The sequence below is a fragment of the Misgurnus anguillicaudatus genome, chromosome 19 (genome assembly GCF_027580225.2).
Source record: "Misgurnus anguillicaudatus chromosome 19, ASM2758022v2, whole genome shotgun sequence".
Classification (NCBI taxonomy): Eukaryota; Metazoa; Chordata; class Actinopteri; order Cypriniformes; family Cobitidae; genus Misgurnus; species Misgurnus anguillicaudatus.
The window spans coordinates 35379920-35399458 of NC_073355.2; the positions used below are offsets into that span (position 1 = coordinate 35379920).

Here is a 19539-nt window from a genome sequence, read left to right on the forward strand (position 1 = left end):
TGGAAGAAAAAAACTGGAATTTATAAATGCACATATCTGCTTTTATTCGCACAAAAGACATCACAGCTAATTGCCACGGATTAAAAGCCACAGTTAAGGTCAAGCTTGTCCATGGGGAGAAAATGCAGCATGTTGGAATGTGGCATCCAGAAATGTCTATGCGCATCCAGCTCAACGCCCACAAACACCCCGAAACAGATGACCATACAGACGCACTCGCCAAAAAAATTGCTTCAAGCTGAGCAAAGGGAAGAGGAGGCGAATGTTTTCTAACAAACATGAGGCTGAAATGAGACTCAGACACACACATGCAGTGCGAATCACATGCATCGACTCTATAACTGAGGTGATCTCGGCACGTTATTGCAGTTAACAGGCATTTAACAGGCTTTTTTATTCGTGAATAGATGAGTAACATCAAATAGAGCTCAAAGGTCAGTATGGTAAAGGTAACACGGCATTCCCAACCAGTGTTGGGGGTAACGCATTACAAGTAACGTGCATTACGTAATAATATTACTTTTCTGAAGTAACGAGTAAAGTAATGCATTACTTTATAAATGTGCACATTAATATTTGAGTTACTTTTTTTAAAAAAGTAATACAAGTTACTTTTCAGTTTAATTAATTTGATGTTTTAAAAAACAATGTACTGCATTAAACTGAACGTATTAAACAGGCCCGGTACTAGGCTTGCTGGACTGGGGGGGGGCAGTCAAGATTTTTGGGTGGGCAGCCATTTCTCGACTAAAATGATTCATACACTAAAATTATGGATGTTTCAATCCAATATTACTTTGCATGTCTTATAATAAAAGGCAATTTATATGTCATTTTGCACGTTCAAATTTTAAAAGTAGATGCAATTAGATTAATGATTTATAGGGCCCTATCTTGCACCCAGCGCAATTGACTTTGTCAGTGACGCATGTATCATTTCGTATTTTGCACTGGCGCACAGCGGGTTTTTCCCTCCACAGACGCACGTCGGCAAACTAGGGAATGAACTTGCGCTCCCTGGGCGGTTCAGCGCAAAAAAAGGAGCCGTGCTCCGGCGCAAACCATCTTTTATGCTATTTTGCAGTTTCAAAAAACAATTGCGCTACTAACCAAAAAAAACTAGTCTAAAGTCAGTGGCGCGTTGCGCGTAGTTCATAATGCTATTTTAAGGGCGCATGCTTGATCATAATGTATAGCGTGCACAACACGCACACACTTTGCTTATCTAATCTACACAGATGCAACAGTTATTTTTGCAAATCATAAATTATTACAATAAAAATATTAACACATGAGATAAGGGAAATCATTGTGGTGAGCATTGTGGTGATAGTTTTTATTTATTTTGTGTGGCAGCGTTAAACAATTCTCATGCAAAAAACGATTAAAATATTTTCATAAGTTTGTTGTGTGGCTGTATTACGTTTATTTTATCTAAATAATAATTAAAATGTTTTCATAAGAAACCTTCATGTATGTGAACTTGATTTGTAAGTGTACTTTGGGGTTGAACCTTGCTTGCGTTTCTTGCGTCCGATTTCAAAGCCCCCAAACCCTTTCAGCGGTGAGGGTGGACGCAGCGATGTCCTCCTGTGTGCCCAGCGTGCCCGTCTCCTGACATCATTGTAGTGCTTGGCGCAGCTGATGAGACAATTGCGGCTATTTCCTCTCACGCCTGTTTAACCGACGCTGATTTGGGCGGGTTTCTCCTATCCCCATACAAAACAACTTCTCTGTCTTTGACTGCTCTTACAAGAGCGTCGGTCTCCTCGGCTGTGAACCGCTCCTGGCATGCGCCTGTCAAATCCGTCATAATAATAGCAACCCGCAATGGAACTTGCGCCCTTGCGTTTAAAGGGAATGTTGGATAGCGTTCTGATGACGTTACGCCCAAACCACACCTATGAATAATGAACCTACTTCAGACCAACCCCTTATTGATTTGCGCCCGGCGCAAGACTTATTTCTCCCGCCGGGAAAATAGCAACAGCGCCCAAGATCCGCCCACAAAGTCACTTGCGCTCTGCGCTTCGCATTTGCGTTTCAGATCGTTAAAATAGGGCCCATAATGTTATATGATTACACTAGTTTGACACATTAAGTCACAGTTAATGAAATCAGGCAAGCAGGTGATATAAATATAAAGCTGTACATATAGGTATATTTTATTAATGTTTACACTGCATTTAATCTATTATTTCACTTATAGATAAATTAAAGCCATTCTTATACCTACCCTACCCAACATATGCCTTTATTCTAAATAAACACTTGTTAGGAACTTTATTTCCACTTCTCAAACATTTTCTTCATTTAAAATAATGTATTTTCAATGTGATATATGTGATAAGCTGTATTGTCATTAATTCCTGACCCTATCATGCTGCTGCAGCAACCTAAAATATCACAACAAAGCACAATGCTTTAAATAATATATTGTTGCATCATGTAAGCAATTTGACATGCATGACAAATTCGTCAAAGGTTATCCTGTTTGCCTATAACAGCACCAGACAAAAGCACAAGCCCTAAAATACTGTGATTTGCGATGAGACCAAAGATAAATCACACTGCTTTGTTCATAACACCGCAAATTACATGTTATAATACAACGCAATATTATAAAATACGACGTTTTACCTTACGATGACCTTGCGGAGTGAAAGCTCCTCCTGAACTTAAAAGTCTGTAGATTTTTGCGTGTGAAGTTTTCCTCAAACGCGAGCTGAATGAGCTGATGAATGACGTTGACAAAACCGCCAAAATTTGATTTTAAGACGGCACGCGATGCACAGCTGGAACAATACTGTATATTTACTGTATAACCATCTTATATCATTTATATTTACTATATAGTATGCCACAACCAAACTGCATATTCTAATTTTAATAAACAGAACTACGTCTAAAACAAACACATTAAATGCTGCTGGAGACTTGCCATTGGCTGTTGTATTTGAATGAATAAATAATGAGGTGAGTCTAAGAAAGGATAAGGGGCTATTTTGGGCATGTTTTACTATAAAAAAAAGTTTGAATTTAATATGTGTTGGGTTATTACGTTTATGTTATACTAAATTGCATTGTTTTTGATATATATTTTAAAGATGCGGTTTTTTTAGTTACCGTCATAGAGAACAGTAGTACTTTTCTTGTGACTTAAATACTGCTGAAAAAACCTTAAAGTTTAGAATAAGCTAATCAGACTATAGTGGGCGTGAGCTGTAAAAGCTAGCCCTTGTCTAAAGAAGACGTTTTTTGTGTAGAGAGACTCCGTTAATTTAATGTTGGCTGGACATTTTTTGGGGGGCAGAAGGAAAATCTGGGGGGGCAATGCCCCTCACAGCCCCCCTGTAGACCCGGCCCTGGTATTAAAGGGGTCATTGCGTGAAATTTTTTTTTTTTCATGTTAAGGTGCTATAATTGGGTCCCCAGTGCTTCTATCAACCTAGAAAATTTGATAAAGATCAACCCAGTAACTTAATTTCAGTAAGCCATTTTCTGCAAGCATGTGAAAAATTTGGTTTTTCAGATTTCACCTGTTTTGTGAGGTAGGTAGCAAGGCGAATTACAATAATACCCCCCCCCCCTTAATCTGCACTATCCAACCACAGCACTGCAATTTAGTGCAGAGAGAAAGAGGGAGAAAATAAAGAATTGATAGCACAATTGAGTTTCAATTACAACAAACCACCATCATTGTAATCAGTGTTTGCATTTCATCCGCTCATTTGCATTTTAAATGACACAACCAAAAACGACACACTTTTGCTCAGGCCTACAAATGAGCAATTTTAACATGCTATAATAAATGATCTGTGGAGTATTTTGAGCTAAAACTTCATATAAGCACTCTGGGGACACCAAAGATTTATTTTGCGTCTTAAAAAAAAATCTCATAATATGACCCCTTTAACATAGATGAATTACGAACTCTATGCATGCGCGCCTGAGCGGGAATAGTTTCAGTAATTTTTGCAATGGAAATATGCAATTTCTGAATGCAGAACTAATCAGTCATAAAAGCCACCTGCAAGGCCTGAAAGAGATCAAGCCTCAGCCAAGTACGAAAATGTAACGCAAAAGTAACGCAAAAGTAACGTAATCATTACTTTCCATGAAAAGTAACTAAGTAACGCAATTAGTTACTTTTTGGGGGAGTAACTTAATATTGTAATGCATTACTTTTAAAAGTAACTTTTCCCAACACTGTTCCCAACTCATTAAAATCTGTAGTTGTGGTCGGCAGGTGCTGATGGTGCGACTAATGGCCTAAAAATGCATTTGCACTCCTATCTACCTGCACATTTGCAATTTCATGTCTGCGTCCATGATATGATAACACACACCTCTATACTAGTGATGATTGTAGTTGTAGCTGTGTTTTGTAATATGTAATGCATTGGACATTGACAGTGACACATAATATTATGTTAATAATACACTTTGGTTTGACATATACAAACATATTGTTTTCTCATTTCTATGTAAAGCACGTTGAATGACTTCTGTGTATGAAATGTGCTATACAAATAAACTTGCATTGCCTACTAAATCACCTTTGACTTTTTCTGAGGATCGAGTTGGTAAGTTTAATTTGTGTCCTTAACTCATCAGCTGTTTTAAAGAATCAATGCAAAATCCAACAGTTTGTTTGCATCATCACTTTAAAATGTTCACAGAAATCTCAGTATAAAAAAATATTTAGTTGAATGCTTTGCTAAAATATAGAGGTAAATAGTACTCTATATAATGATGCAATACTATAAATTGTAATGCATACAAATATCATTAAAGGGATAGTTCACCCAAAAATGAAAATTCTGTCATCATTTACTCATTCTCGTGTTGTTTTAAACCTGTATGAATTTCTTTTTCTGATGAACACAAAAGAAGATATTTTGAGAAATGATGGTAAACACACAGCATATAGTGTCCATTGACTTTCATAGTAAAAAAAAAATATTTTGGAAGTATTGTGATAAATGATGAAGAAAATATTTTTTATAAATGATGGAAGCACACAGTTGACAGTACCCATTAAATTCCATCATATTTTTATTCCTACTATGGAAGTATATGGTCACTTACTGCTGTGTGTTTACCATCATTTCTTAAAATATCTTCTTTTGTGTTCAATTCATACAGGTTTAAAACAACAAGAGGATGAGTAAATGATGACAGAATTTTCATTTTTGGGTGAACTATCCCTTTAAGCTTTGTGCTTGTTTAGTGAAACGTAACGTACTTTGAACTAGTTTTATGTCCAAGTTTTCAAAAGATAACACATTTTTATAAGATTTAATTCTAAGCTGTGCTGCATTATGTTATGTTTGGAGAGGATCTCACCTCAAAGATCTCCTCTCGCGAGACCTCGATACGGCAGTGTCCCGCCTGAGGCTGTTGCTGGGACAGTTCCTGTCTGAGGATCTTCAGTTTCTGCACCAGGTCTCGTTTATACTTGGGCACCGTGAGACATTCGGGATCCTCGGGAAGGTTGCCAGGAGACACCACAGACTGCGCCTGCTCCTTCAGCTGCCCGGGACGACTGCGCAGACAGAGAGCGAGAGGAGAATTTAAAAAGACGTCTATCGGTCAGCAGGTGCATGCACACACACATACACAAACAAGCATCACACTGTTTTAGTCCCTTTGATGGCTAAGTTGCCGATTCAAATAAGTGTGGCTACAATATCCAAAATTGATAAGTATAATACAGTACAAATAAGTGCGTCTGAATGTCTATATCAAATTCAACAAATGGTGAGGCTTAACGACAAAGACAGGGTGACACGGAAGCCAGGAAGTATATTGCTATCTGAAATATTGCCAAAGACGGCGTTACAGGGACGCGGGAAGTATGGCAAGGGAGACGCAGCGTCTCATTCCCTTCTCAGGGAACAACAGTTACATACGTAACCCGAGACGTTTTCATGTGTCAAACACAACTATGCAAAAAGGCATTTTAGTATGAATCAACATTCCCTACAGAAGATATAAGCATTTAAAGCGAACAGTTTAGCACGTGTGCTTATTAAAAAGTCTAGAATTTTTATGAGACTATCCTGCACTACACAGGGAATAATATGGATTTTTTCGCAGAAAACTTCTTGCATAAAATAGATTCAGCACTTTCAATGACCTGCATCTATGCATGTATATTTTCAAAAACTTCCCAGGGCCTTGAATTTTTTCCCCCAGATTCACAAACTTTCAAGATTTCAAGGACCCGTGGGAACCCTGTTACATCAAAACTAAAATTTAAAGCGACAAACAAAATCCTGATATTCCATGATTTGGACAAAAAATATATATATAACATTTCCTGACTTTCAATGTATAGAATAAACGTTTTAAAATTCCATGATATTCCAGAAATTCCTTGAACCCTGATTATTAAAAATCAAAGTAAAAATCAAAGTAATGTCGAAAACGATGGTGTAGTGGGCAGCGATTCGACATGTGGCGCTTTCGCACTTTCGGCAACCCCAGTTCGATTCCCGGCTTATGGTCATTTGCCGATCCCATACCACTCTTTCCTCCCTGTACTTTCCTGTCCTCTCCTTAATCACTTTCACATAAAGGGCAAAAATTTGTTTCAACGGAGATGAAAATGTATACAGATGCATATAAATGAAAAACAAATCATCAAATCAGCTAAGACAGACACTAACTTTAATTGTTGTGTATCACTTAATACTCAATTCACGGCCAGACTCTCATTTATCTGCGTCACATGGATCCCTAAACTAGTTCTTGCTTTACACGTGACCCACATTCCTCAAATATTCCTTTTCTGCCTTTATTTTCCCTAACACGCAAAACTCACTTTACTTATCCTGCACTGACCACACCTGAATCTGGTTCGAATCTGGATCAATGTAAACGCCCTAGATCAGTTCTCAGAAGCCAGCTGTGCATTATACGTAAAACAAGCCCTCATTGATGATTTCTAGATCTTGGATCACTGACTGTAATCCGTCAGCGACCCTTATAATCCTGGATTCGCAACAACAGGGAGGATCCATCATAAGACAACAGTAACTCATGCATGCACACACGCACATGCATGCCAACCACACACCCAATATTCCCATCATGCATTTAAAGCCATTTACCGATCATGAGCTCATAAACCGATAGAAGCTGAGCAAGAATATTTGTCGGATGACACAAAGGTGGGTGTACGAGAGGTAAATCACTTTATGCGGTGATATAAGGCAGATGTCCTGAGAGATATTATCCACATATGATCCGAAGCCGTTTCCAAATTTAAACTAGACAGCCTGGAACATTTAAACCGCCTCTGACAGTCAATTTGTTTGACGGATGACATCTTACCGAAATGATGTCTGCTATATCTTTGTGGCTTTTTTTCCATTTTTCCGCTGACCTTTATTGTAATATTTGCATGTAAAAATGCTATATATGTCTCATCTACATTATAATTTCCATCTGTAGCCCTGCTTGATGAATCTCAAAGTCAAAACATCCAACTTGACAGGTGGATGCTTCGTGTCATTTTGGCATGGTTCCAATTCGCATGTGTATGTCAAAATGTGATATGCAGGTGCAGCGATTCATTTACAAGATACCATGCGAGATCCCGTCCACGCATGTCGTACCCTTCCGAACTTTCTTGTTACTGCAAGAAACACAAAGTGGGAAGACGGAATGTGGAACGTGTGCTTTGATCTGTTAGAACAGGAAAAGGGAAACTCGATCTCTTTCCCATTATTGCACTCCAACAGCTCACACAACCAACGCACACACACGGATGAAAAACGGACAAATCCAAGGATTTTCCACGACTCGTTTGGCATTCATGTCTTACCTGCTCTGAGCCTCCGAGGTACTACGGGAACCATTGGGACTGGGACTGTTCAAACAAATGTGAGACAGAACAGAATGAGACTTCGAGAGTTTTTTTTTAATGAGATCAAAGTGGATTTCACAGAACGTGACTCACTTAAGCACCAGGTGCAGGTTAGCAGAGAGACGGGGGTCTGTGAACTGAGTGGTCCGGTTGTTGTGGTCCACAAAGTAGACCCGTCCGGTGGCCGTGTTTCTGATCTCCCAGCCTGGAGGCAAAGGACCCAACTCCTCACAGTTCACGTTACTTAGATCTCTGGATGCGGAGATACAGATGGAAAAAACACAATGAACAGTTATCGTACAGCAGGAGTCATGTTATGATTCTCCAAAGATTTTTACCTGCTCAAAGATCAAACCACAGAATTTAAACGACAACAATTTTCATGTTTTGGTGAATTATACATTTAATTTCCGATAACAGGCCTAAAACATACCTGAACTAAGGCTACGATCTGAAACGATCTGAAGAGAAAACACAAAAGTGGCGTTGCATTATCACTTTTTATTCTGAGTTAATACGAGTGTTTTGGGAAGGATCTGTGTGCATATGGTGACGCAAAAGTGTGTGATATTCGATGTAGTATGCACTCCAGGCTGCTAGGTGGCAATGTGAAGCACTGACACACAACAACACCAAGTCCGCGCGCCTGCGTACAACCTTCTTCCTTGTTCTCCCAGGTCTCATCCAAAGCCGTCTGATTTGCCTCAGACGAATTGGCACATCAACAATTTAATAGAGGTTTTGTTGTTATTTTCCTGAACTGGTGCATGCCTGTGACATAAACGTGTACGCGACGAGAGACACCGTGAGCGGACGTTTGCGTGTTTACCCTTTAGACGGGAACGCGATGGTAGAGCGTTTTTAAGATTTCCACTCTGGAGGGTGGTTTCACTTTTTTGCTTTTTAAGCCTCAAAAACGCTGTTGGCGTGTAAACGAAAGGCACATCCGATAAAATATTTTTACGTTTTCACCCTCGAGCGTCCTCGTGTAAACAGGGCCTAATTTTAGTCTTCGCTGTAAAACTTAAAAAAGTACAGAGCCCCTAAGGTGACATTGGAATAAAAGAATCGTAAGATTAGTTTCATGTGCTCACTTGAAACTTTTATGTGCTCACGTGAAACTTTCATGTGCTCACGCCAAACCTTCATGTGCAGAAGTACCGAGCCCCTATGGTGACATTGGAGTAAAAAAAGTAGTTTTACGTGGGCACGCGATAGTTTCACGTGAGCACGCGATAGTTTCACGTGACCACGCGATAGTTTCACGTGCGCACGCGAAACTAAACTTTATTTAATTTTTGCTCCATGTCCCCTTAGGGGCTCCGTAAAAAAGTAAGCTACCTGGTTGCCTTAAAATGTACCTAATCTTAACTTGCATTTTATGTTGAACTAACTTTTTTTAGTGTAGGCACCAAGTTTAAATTATATACAAAAACAACACGTTTTTTTTAGCTCAAATGGTAGAACATTGCGATAATTGCGGAAAGGTAATAGGTTCGATTCACAGGGAACTCGCGTATCGAAACAATCAATGTATGGATTTAATGCATTTTTAAGTCACTTTGAATAAAAGCGTCTGCCAAAGTGAATAAATGTAAATGTATATGTAACAAAAACAATAAAGTGAGAAAAATAAAAAACAAAACAAAAGAGAGACTTATTATTAAGTTGAAATAACTAAAAAAATTAAGGCAATCAGGTAACTTACTTTTTTATGATCAACCAACTTTTTTAAGTGTAGGCACCATGTTAAAATTGTTTACAAAAACATTGTGTTCCTTTTAGCTTAAATGGTAGCACATTGTGTTAACAACGCAAAGGTCACGGGTCCGATTCAGCATACCAATAAAAAAATTATGGATTTAATGCATTTTACATCGCTTATGTCTGCCAAAAGCCCTATGCGGACAGGATTAGTTATACGGGGGTAGATGACGTAATGTAATTTTACCACAGGACGTCTGTAATATTGATGGTCAATTCGCACGGGATTAGAAATCTCAGTAAAACATTCAGAAGTGGGAGGGGTAACTCGATTACACAGCACGTCACCTCTCTCTTCTTCACGTGCACATTACCTTGCTTCCTGATATCACATGTGCAAACAACATGACACAAACGAGAAAAACTCGAAACACGGCGTTTAATTTAAGTTTGGGGAAAACGCCAGTTTCAGAAACTTTTCATGCCTCTGAGAAGTGAATTTGACTTTTTTTTTAAGTATGTGTCGTGGTATTCAGGAACTGACTTGCTATTCACTTGTTTATCCGCCTAGAACGCAAGTAAATGCTTCTTTAAGTGCTTTCATATTTGAAAGAAATCCGAAAAATAACAGGAAATTATGAAATTTACATGTATATTTAGAGCTGGTCTATTCGCACTGCATTATTATTACCTGAGGTCATTTCTCCAGACCTTTTTACAGAAGGAAAAAATTGCCGTAATCTTTACTGACATTGTCCGTAATGATTACTGACACGGAGCATTCGGAGAGGACTAAAGCTCTAATAAAAATTGCTTTACCCCACCTCCCTATGTCAAACTAATCCCATCCAAATAGTACTAAAGTGCGTAAACATAAACATATATGTAACAAAACCAATAAAGCATGAAAAATTAAAAACAAAGAGAGAAAACAGACTAAACAAACTTCACATTTGATGCTTTCAGGCTCTTGCCAAAAAACATCAAAGTAACAAAACGAAAAATGTGCAGAGCTGCAAAAACTGCTCCGTGTCAATGATAAAAAAACAATAACGTCGAACAGCCTTACTCTCATTTTTCAACAGTGTTCACCTCGCAGACAACACATTTGGAGTTATTTCAGTAAATGTCTTTGCTCTTCCAAGCTTTATATTGGTAGAAAACAGGGATCAGGGAACAACCTCTGACTTTAAACCCCAAAAAAGTGCATTTATCCTTCACAGAAGCATAATCCACACTGCTGTAAAAGGTGTTCTGCGTCGACGCAATTTTGTAAGAAAAATATCCAGATTTTAAACTTTATAAACTATAATAACTAGCTTCCAGGTACATCGCCATCTTAACCACTTGGAGCCGAGTGGATTATATCTGTGAAGGATGAATGCACTTTTTGGGGTTTAAAGTCAGAAGTTGTTCCCGGTTTTCTATCATTAAAACTTGGAAGAGCAAAGACATTTACTAAAATAACTCCAAATGTGTTTGCCTGAAAGATGATGTATCTCAGATTGCTTGATGGTGAGTACATGGAGTAATTTTGATATTTGGCTGAAGTATCGCTGGAGTAAGGCAAAATGTTGCAAGGTAGTTTGAAAAATGGTGCCTTTCAATAGCATAGTACCCCCACAATTTGGGTCAGTGCGGCTTGCTTTTGGGGGCTTTTCCACGGGATACAGTACGTAGTACCTGATACTTTTTTTAGGACCACCTCAGTAGGGGTTCCAAGCAAGTTGAGCTGATACTAAAATGTGATGTGAAAACACTGAAGATCACTGATTGGTCTGAGAGAATCATGACGAGTATCATGCTAAACGCAAGATTAGCTTTACCTTCATGCTAGCTTGCACTGTCTCGAACAAACTTGTTGTCATCTGTACTTTGTTGTAGGTTCCCAGACTCCCTTTTAGCAGTGAAAAACATCCACTGGTTAAGAATCAAGAACACCACAACAGTTTTTTAGACTTGCGGTTTGTGTCGGCACATTCACAACGGGAACGTCCGCATTCATGGCATTTTTGCAGCTTAAATGACGCTCAAAGGAGCGCATCGACTTATGCCACAGGTGTTTGTACAGAAACTGTCATGTGAGACAGAGGAAGTGATAATTGTGGTGTGCAAACATTTATTTGTGGTGGTCAATTTTAATTTTGAATTTATCTAAAATTTTAATAAATAAATGTATGTGAATGTATAAGCATTCCAACAACGCTTCCTCTGTTGTATGATGTCACAGCAGTTTTCTCAGCGCGAATATAACAACAAGCATATAATCCCTCCCACTCCGAAGTGTTACTAAACTCAATGGAAAAGCTAACCAAGTAAAAGCTAACCAAGCCAAAGTGAAGTGAGCTGACCCCGACCTGTCCCGCGGGGTACTATGCACAGGAAACGCACCCTAAGTGTCTGTTAAATTAATGAATGTAAAAATGTGAATAATAAAAATCGATTTATGAAAATATACAATCTGCCTCACTTTCTGCAACACTGCACACCTGTATCTTCAAAAGAGTGAACTGTGTTCACCTTTTCTTTTTAGTTAGGACAAGTAAATGTTTTCAGGCACACCCAACAGGTACCACAGTCAGAAATATGTCATACTGTAAATATAAATATATGGAGATGAGGGAGGTACCTGGGCACTCTGGGGTCATGCCATGTGCTGACACCCGTCTGTGTGTGCAGAAAATACACTTGGCCCTGCTGTGTGGTCCGTTGCTCTGTGGAAAAAACACCAGGGGGAGCCATTAGACATTAACCAAAGGATTACAAATGGACAAATACAATCAATGTTTGTGAGTCTGTGTGTTTGCTTCACATTTAAACTTTCATTATTTTACTTTCACTTTGATTTACACATGCTTTCCAAATCCTTGACATCTCTAAACAAGACTATAAATCAAAAGCACAAAACTAACACCGTGTGTCAGTACTGATTTAATAATCTTGGTGATCATTTATTTAGGTTAATATGACATCACAATCAAAATGCTAATACCACATCAATCACTTAGTCCTGTTTGCTGATTTTCTTCAGGCATTTGGGTTATCATAAAAAATATGTTTTGTGATTAACGTTTTGTCCATCAAGATAATATTCACAAATGTCTAATTGTCTAATTGCATTTACTAGATTATATGCGAATGACACCTCAGTCAACTAAGCTTACGATAACTTAATCAAGCTTTTTTAATACATTTAAAAACATGTTCGCTCATAAGGAAATATGCCATGGATGAATCTTTTTTAAAAAATTGTGCCCATCTTGCTTTTTAAAAATTGTATATGTTATGAAGTCTTAAGGGCTCGTTATAGTTGTGCGTAGGTCCTACTACGTCGTAGCCTCATGGCATAGGTTCCGCGTCGGTTTTCATTTATAATTTTGCGTTGTCGTCCGCGTCGACATGCAAACACACACGCAGACCGCTGCTAGGCAGTATCCACGTGTGTAACCACAGTAGCAGCGCGACCGTCAAAGAAGAAGCAGCTTGGCAAGTTAACCCACAAATGAAGAAGAAACAGCAATTTGTGTATGATTTGAGAAGACCAGCAATGATGGAAGTAAATAAACAGCGACTTTTGTTGCAGTTTGAATTAAAGGAACAGTATGTAGGATTGTGGCCAAAACTGGTATTGCAATAACAAAACTTGTGGCTAAAACTGGTACGGCTTCAAGTTTTAGACAACGTCTGTAGTCCCATGTAGCAACCGTCCTTTTAAGGAAAGTGGCGTTATTACTGATTATGTCATAGAATAACACACCAAAATGTCTTGAGCTTGTGTTAACCCAAGATTTAAAGGAAAACACCACAAAATTTTACTATGTTCTTAACTAAACTAAGACAAATTAATACCTATCTTTTTTCAATGCCTGCACCTAATGTTTGTAAAGCGCGTTGTACACGCTTTGCTTGACACAACAACAAACTGCCCTCGCGCGGCGCAAGCCATTGAAATGAATGGGTTTCATAGCGCAGCGCACACCACGTCCTAAAAGCCGCTTTACCATAATCACGTCATACTGCTGTTAACGGTCTATAGCCACACTTCACATTTAAGCTTACGTAAATTAAAACAACGCTAACTTAGCTTTAAAAAAGCTGAGCCGGCATGTACGAACATTAAACTTCCTTAAAACAGTGTCCTGTAGATTTGAAAATTCCACCTCGACCCCTAATCTCCGAGTTTGAGCCAATCGGTGTTTGCATGAAGTCAGATGAAGCAGGCGGTGGTGGGTCGTTCTAAATGTTCTAACATCCATATTTTACACGATCCATAAAATGCCGTGAAAAACATGTTGCTAGTATCAAGTCACAAATATGCTAACGACATAAAGACGCATGAGACACAGCAATACAACCAATCAGAGAAACTGGGCTATTTTAATTAAAGAAAACATATATCAACTATATTTTCTTCATTTGATTACATTAAAAGCCATGAAACATTCAATGTTTAATTTATTTTAATTATTCTTGATATATATTAAATTAATAAAAAAATGTGTAGGGGGCACAACAACCTGTTTGGGGGGCACGGCCCGCGAATGCCCCCCCTTGACGCCGGCCCTGGTTTGGTGGCTTCTAAATTTATCCCTGTTTGGATCCTAAGGAATGAATGAGGCTAGGCTAAATGCTAACAAATTCACGACGCGCTGTGCAAAGATAAAGTGCACGCATTGAAAAAAGATAGGTATGTATTAATTCGGTGTTTTCCTTTAAGCAGTTTAATTAAAACCTCATTGAAAAAACCCACTGACTTTGAGACGACAATGCTAACTCGCTAAGTGCTAACTTGGTAACTTTGTAGGTTTTGCCTACAAATATATATTATACCTGCAGGTCTCTGTAGTGTTTAATTTACAGTTTTTTTCAATTGCTAAACGACAGTGAGCACAACTGGAGCTACATGTGCAAAACACTAACTACAGTCTGCACTACCAAAAGTCACCTGAACACAACTCTTAACACATGACTCAAAACAGCTCAGTGCAGCCAAACACTAAGCACAACCCTCACTGAGATAACACACACTGTCACTCACAACACACTGAGAGGAAAAACACTAACATCAAACACCAATACTGAAAATACTAACTTTTTATCTTTACAGTTTGAACAATTTCAGAGACGTCACACAAAGTAATGTTTTCTTCAAAGAATGATTTATTTATTGATTTATCACATGATTTATAAATTTTTTTTAGAACATAATTCTTTAAGGTAAATGAAAATTAGCAGTTTGCTTCAGTAGTCTTGCAAAGGTAGAAACTAAAAGTACATGAAAGGTAATGTTTTATATATATGAAATTGGAATTTATAATTATATGTAATTGCAGTTAGCAATGTTTGAAAGGCACAAGGCTGAAATCAATTGTGTTTTGAATGTGTGGTTCACAGTTTTGACAGCAGTGTGTTAGCATTTGTGCTGTAAATCCACAGTGTTGTGCAGGTTGTGGTTAAAGTCATGGGATAAGTGTGTAAAGTTTTGAAAACTGTGTTCAAGCAATGAAAAACTAACTAGAGTTTGGTCCACATGAACTGCTGCTGTGCAGACTGTAGTTAGAGTTTTGCACATGTGACTCCAGTTGTGCCCAGCAATCGAAAAAAAACTGTAAGTCATAGCATGTATTCTAAAGAGAAGCTGAAATGCAGAATGATCAGTGACGAAAAATTGTTGATTTGTATTGCCGGAAATAAGACATTGTACGTTTTAAATGCTTATATCTTATAAATGAGAATTTTGTTAATGTTAAAGTGCACTAGTTTATAGATATCTTTCTAAGGCTAACATTCATACTAAACAACAAATGAAGAGTTTCGTTGCAAAACGAGATAACCACCGTTTTTTTAATTGTTCAGAAATCTCGTTTTTTGGTTGTGCATTCCAATTAATTTCAATGCAACTGCAGTTGGTTTGTTTTGATTTAAACCTTCATAACATAAAAAATACAGCTAAGTAGCACCATAAAACAAAATAATAACATGATAACATAATACTAAACATGTTTTGACAAAAATGTTAAAAAATTGATTTATCTCGTTTTGCAACGAAACTCTTCAAATTTTGATCTCATGAGAACTTTATGTAATTATGCCTTTGCGATCACAAAGTGTAAAGTCTATTATTCGACTTTGTTTATGTAGAATTTTTATAACGCAAGAGATGGGTCAAGTCTGATAAATTAGTAAATTAGTACTTGACCTGTATCCCGTGTCTACATACCCACATCAGTAATGTGCAACATAAACAGAAAAATAGCACACATAGCTCTATTTAACCTGTGTCTAACCTCTGACCTCTAAATCTCTCTACGGACTCTGACTCTCTCTCTCTCAGATACACACACAGACAGACCGAGGGATTTCCAGGTCACTTGTCTGACCCTGCAGCTGGTGCTGACGGCACGTCGGCGATATGTCTGACTAGCTCCTTTTCTACAGAGCCCGAGAGACATTGTAATTACTTCTGTTGCGGCAAAAAAATGCAATTTTCCACAGCAGTATGTATGCGTGTGTGCACCTGTGTGAACTTCACAATGTCAGACATGCATTGTTAGTGTATTTTAGGCTCATGCAAACTGGCTTATTTTTGTGAAAGAAATGATTTTGACAAACCGTATCCTTCGGGCAGGTCCGGCGGTGTGTGCAGGTGAGTTCTGCTCATGTAGTTTCTGTGTCTCTGAGATCGAACTTTTCTCTCCTGTACCCGCGGGTCGTCGGTAGGTACACCTGCCGCCCCATTGGGGGTCATGATGGGTGTGTTCTCATCCACCAGGCAGCTGAGCGGTCTGCCGGGGCTGGAATACTCTGACGCAGGCCTGCGTGAAAGATAAGGCATGCTTTTGTCATTACTTAAAGATATCAAGGTTATATTTTCACAAAATGTCTTTTACATTAAGTAGGATGTGTTTATGTAGACACCAGTAAATCACAAAAAATTTGTCATTCAAGGGGGGGAATGTGGATCATCACGGTTTTTGAGGACAACTTTAGTACACAAGGAATTTAGTTAACAGCAGATTCCTTTACTTAATTCCTACACTTAACACAAAATTGCTCCAAGGTGGTCGTCCCCGAATATCCCTGAGAGAAACCTCATTGTTACCGTTTTGTTATTGTTAAAGCGTAATGCAATGATCTCACAGCCGTGCAATCTCTGCAGACACACGCTAGTGGCAAAGTTAAGTGACTTCCAGCATGACATCTATATACAATTCAACCACCCAGACAAGGCAATGAAATGTTTGTCCCGTTCCAGACGCCATAAGCACTGATATTGTGAAGTGGAAACATCGAACAGCTCAGCTGAGAAGCGCTCAGGAACACAGCGCTGAATCACGTAGCGCACGTGTATCATCTGTCTTCGCAATTCAGAGGTTCAAAATTGCTTCTGGAAGCAATATTACGTTTCATGAAACGGTTTCAATGGCTCGGCACTCGCTGCCGAGGTCATGGTGAGCAATATACCCAGCGTTGGCTAGAGCGGAGCAAAGTTTATAATCGCTGAACTATGCAGACATGGAAATATGTTTTCTTTAGCGGGGAATCATATGGCATAGATGAACGTGGGCCGTATTGCAATTTAACCAGTCCTGACCTCTGAAGTCATATCATGCATAAAATATTGCACAGAAAAACCAGAACTGGGACGACAACAAAGGAAATGTAAGCCCACCTGGTAGGTCTCTCCCATTGGGTGCTGCGTGTGATATGATTCAGATACTGAATCCGGCCAGATGCGGTTCTCCTCTCCTCCCAGCTGCAGACGAAATACAAAGAGACATTCATACAGATGAACATGCAGGGACAAACACAAGCGTCTCATAAAAACTTGTTCGTTTCGTTCACACTATGTTGACTATAAAGATGAAGTTTTAAAAACTTAAGAGCACATCATATAAAATATGTCCATGATAAAAATAAAGAGGAGCGATGTCGTTGGGATCACTTTCAGAGCGATTTCTTTCTAGCTGATGGATGATAAAACATCCTGCCAAACGGTCCCTGGCGGTGATCGAATTCGTGAACGTTGCTTGGCTCTGATGTCCAGTGTGCTTTGAAACCGATACTGACTCGCACAGAAATACGAATTAAATTTGTCTTAAAAAGATAACAACTCCCTCAGAATGATGGCTTCCCCAAACTCCTCTCATTTGAAGAATTGAACGTACCCAAAAACATGACACTGTGTCACGGATGTCTGTTTTTCTTTTCGTTTCTTTGCGAAACGTAAAGCAATAGCAGGTTGTCTATATTCATCTTCTTGACTGTAAAACTGCAACTCCCAAGCTTAGATATAACATTACGCTATCGCTCGTTTGTGTGGATACTAATATTATAAAAGTTATAAAAGTATAAAGCTATCCTTATTGTTATTCGTATCGGCCATAGTGTGAACGTCCTTAACAGCTAAAAATTGCACTGCACTTAGTGTGCTGCCAAAAATAAAAATCTTTATTTAATCAGTATTTTGTCTCGTATAAATAAATAAAAAATAAAAAAGTTACAACTAAATTTATTATTATCAGGAGTTTTCCTTTCATTTCATGTCCTTGGAGTGTTAAAAAGCCATACGTGTATCTAGAAGATCCGTAAAGTCGCAAAGATTCAAGTCTCAAACCCAAAGAGATATTTTTTGTAAAAGTGAAGGCTAATGCTGCGTTTCCACAAGCAGCCTTAGAGGCGTCAATGTCAAGACGCGTTGACGCGCGTCTGGAGGTCTCATGGCACGAATGTGGTGTTTTTGTGCGGCGCGTTAGACGCGATTCCGCCTCATGGCACGAATTGAGCGTCTGTCGCGGTACGCGCAAATGGTGCTTTTTGTGCATTTTGCGTTTGACGCGAATTTGTGGCTGATGGCCGAGTTGAAACATTTTTACTTTGGCGGATTTTCGTAAATCAATGCAACTATAAATTAAGAAAAATCACAGCTCTTTGCCTCCAACTTAATGTATTTCAATAGCTCACTATGAGCTTCCAGGAACTAACTTAAGTCTCAATGAATCACATGATGGCCAAGCTTTTGGACTTCTGGTGGTGCCACTGGGTGATTCCCACGAAATCCAGACTTAGAAGGTGTCCAGCATCAGATTTTTTTTTAAAAAGCCCTTGAAGCCAATTTTTTTGCACATATAAGATTAAGGTCTGAACTTACTATAAGCATTATTTTTAGAGGATTTATTTTTTAATTTTTTTAGATTATCATTATCAAAAATTATCATTACCGCAACATGATATTACATGAAATATATGCATTCACAAACTCATGTTACGGTAATGAGAACTAAAAAGTTGTCTAGGTACTATGACAAACAAAATTTCAACTTTTATCTGGAGAGAAAAAATAAGAACTGCCTACCTGGTAGCCATCTTGAGTGTCACTGTCAATTATGTCCCTTCCAACTATTTTTTTTTTGAAAATGTTAGTTCCTTGAGGGCTTAAACAATGATTGAAAATTGTTGCGGAGGATGAGAAAATTGGTTGTGGACACATTTATATTCCTTATTATTGTCTCAACACTTAACCAATGATCACCAAATAGCACATGTTTCTTTACTGTAAATGTTTATAGTATAACATGCACAGAAGCTTTTTATTTTTTGTATTATTTTAATTATAAATATTTCCATCACAAAGAACCCAAATCCAGTCATGGGCATGTTGCGGTAATGAAAATGTTCTCCTTAAATGTGGAAAAAACAACAAAATTGGTTTGTATGATGTCATTTAAAAGTACATGAAGAGATGTTTGTAACTGTATGCTTCTTATTTTGATACTCTTACTTTGCATTTACTTTTTTTATCAAAATGTTTCATGACACCTCATAAGTCTAATTTCGCGAGAATCACCCAACTCTTTTTTCTCTACGGCTCTGATTTCCGTCACACGCTTGAAGTATTTGACCAATCACAATGCACTGGATATCTGGCCAATCAGACCACACAACGCTTTTATGAACAA

At 38.4% G+C, this 19539-nt stretch overlaps 1 protein-coding gene across 1 annotated transcript in view; it reads right to left on the reverse strand.

The window, feature by feature from the left end:
* smurf2 (SMAD specific E3 ubiquitin protein ligase 2) overlaps window positions 1–19539 on the reverse strand; it is a 72942-nt gene that overhangs the window by 8774 nt on the left and 44629 nt on the right. Inside the window, exons 7-12 of the mRNA XM_055194664.2 lie at window positions 17253–17336; window positions 16193–16395; window positions 12210–12294; window positions 7970–8128; window positions 7835–7879; window positions 5350–5548 (exon numbers count right to left, since the gene is read on the reverse strand). Of these exons, the coding sequence (XP_055050639.1) occupies window positions 5350–5548; window positions 7835–7879; window positions 7970–8128; window positions 12210–12294; window positions 16193–16395; window positions 17253–17336 (775 nt within the window). The remainder of the gene's footprint in view (window positions 1–5349; window positions 5549–7834; window positions 7880–7969; window positions 8129–12209; window positions 12295–16192; window positions 16396–17252; window positions 17337–19539) is intronic.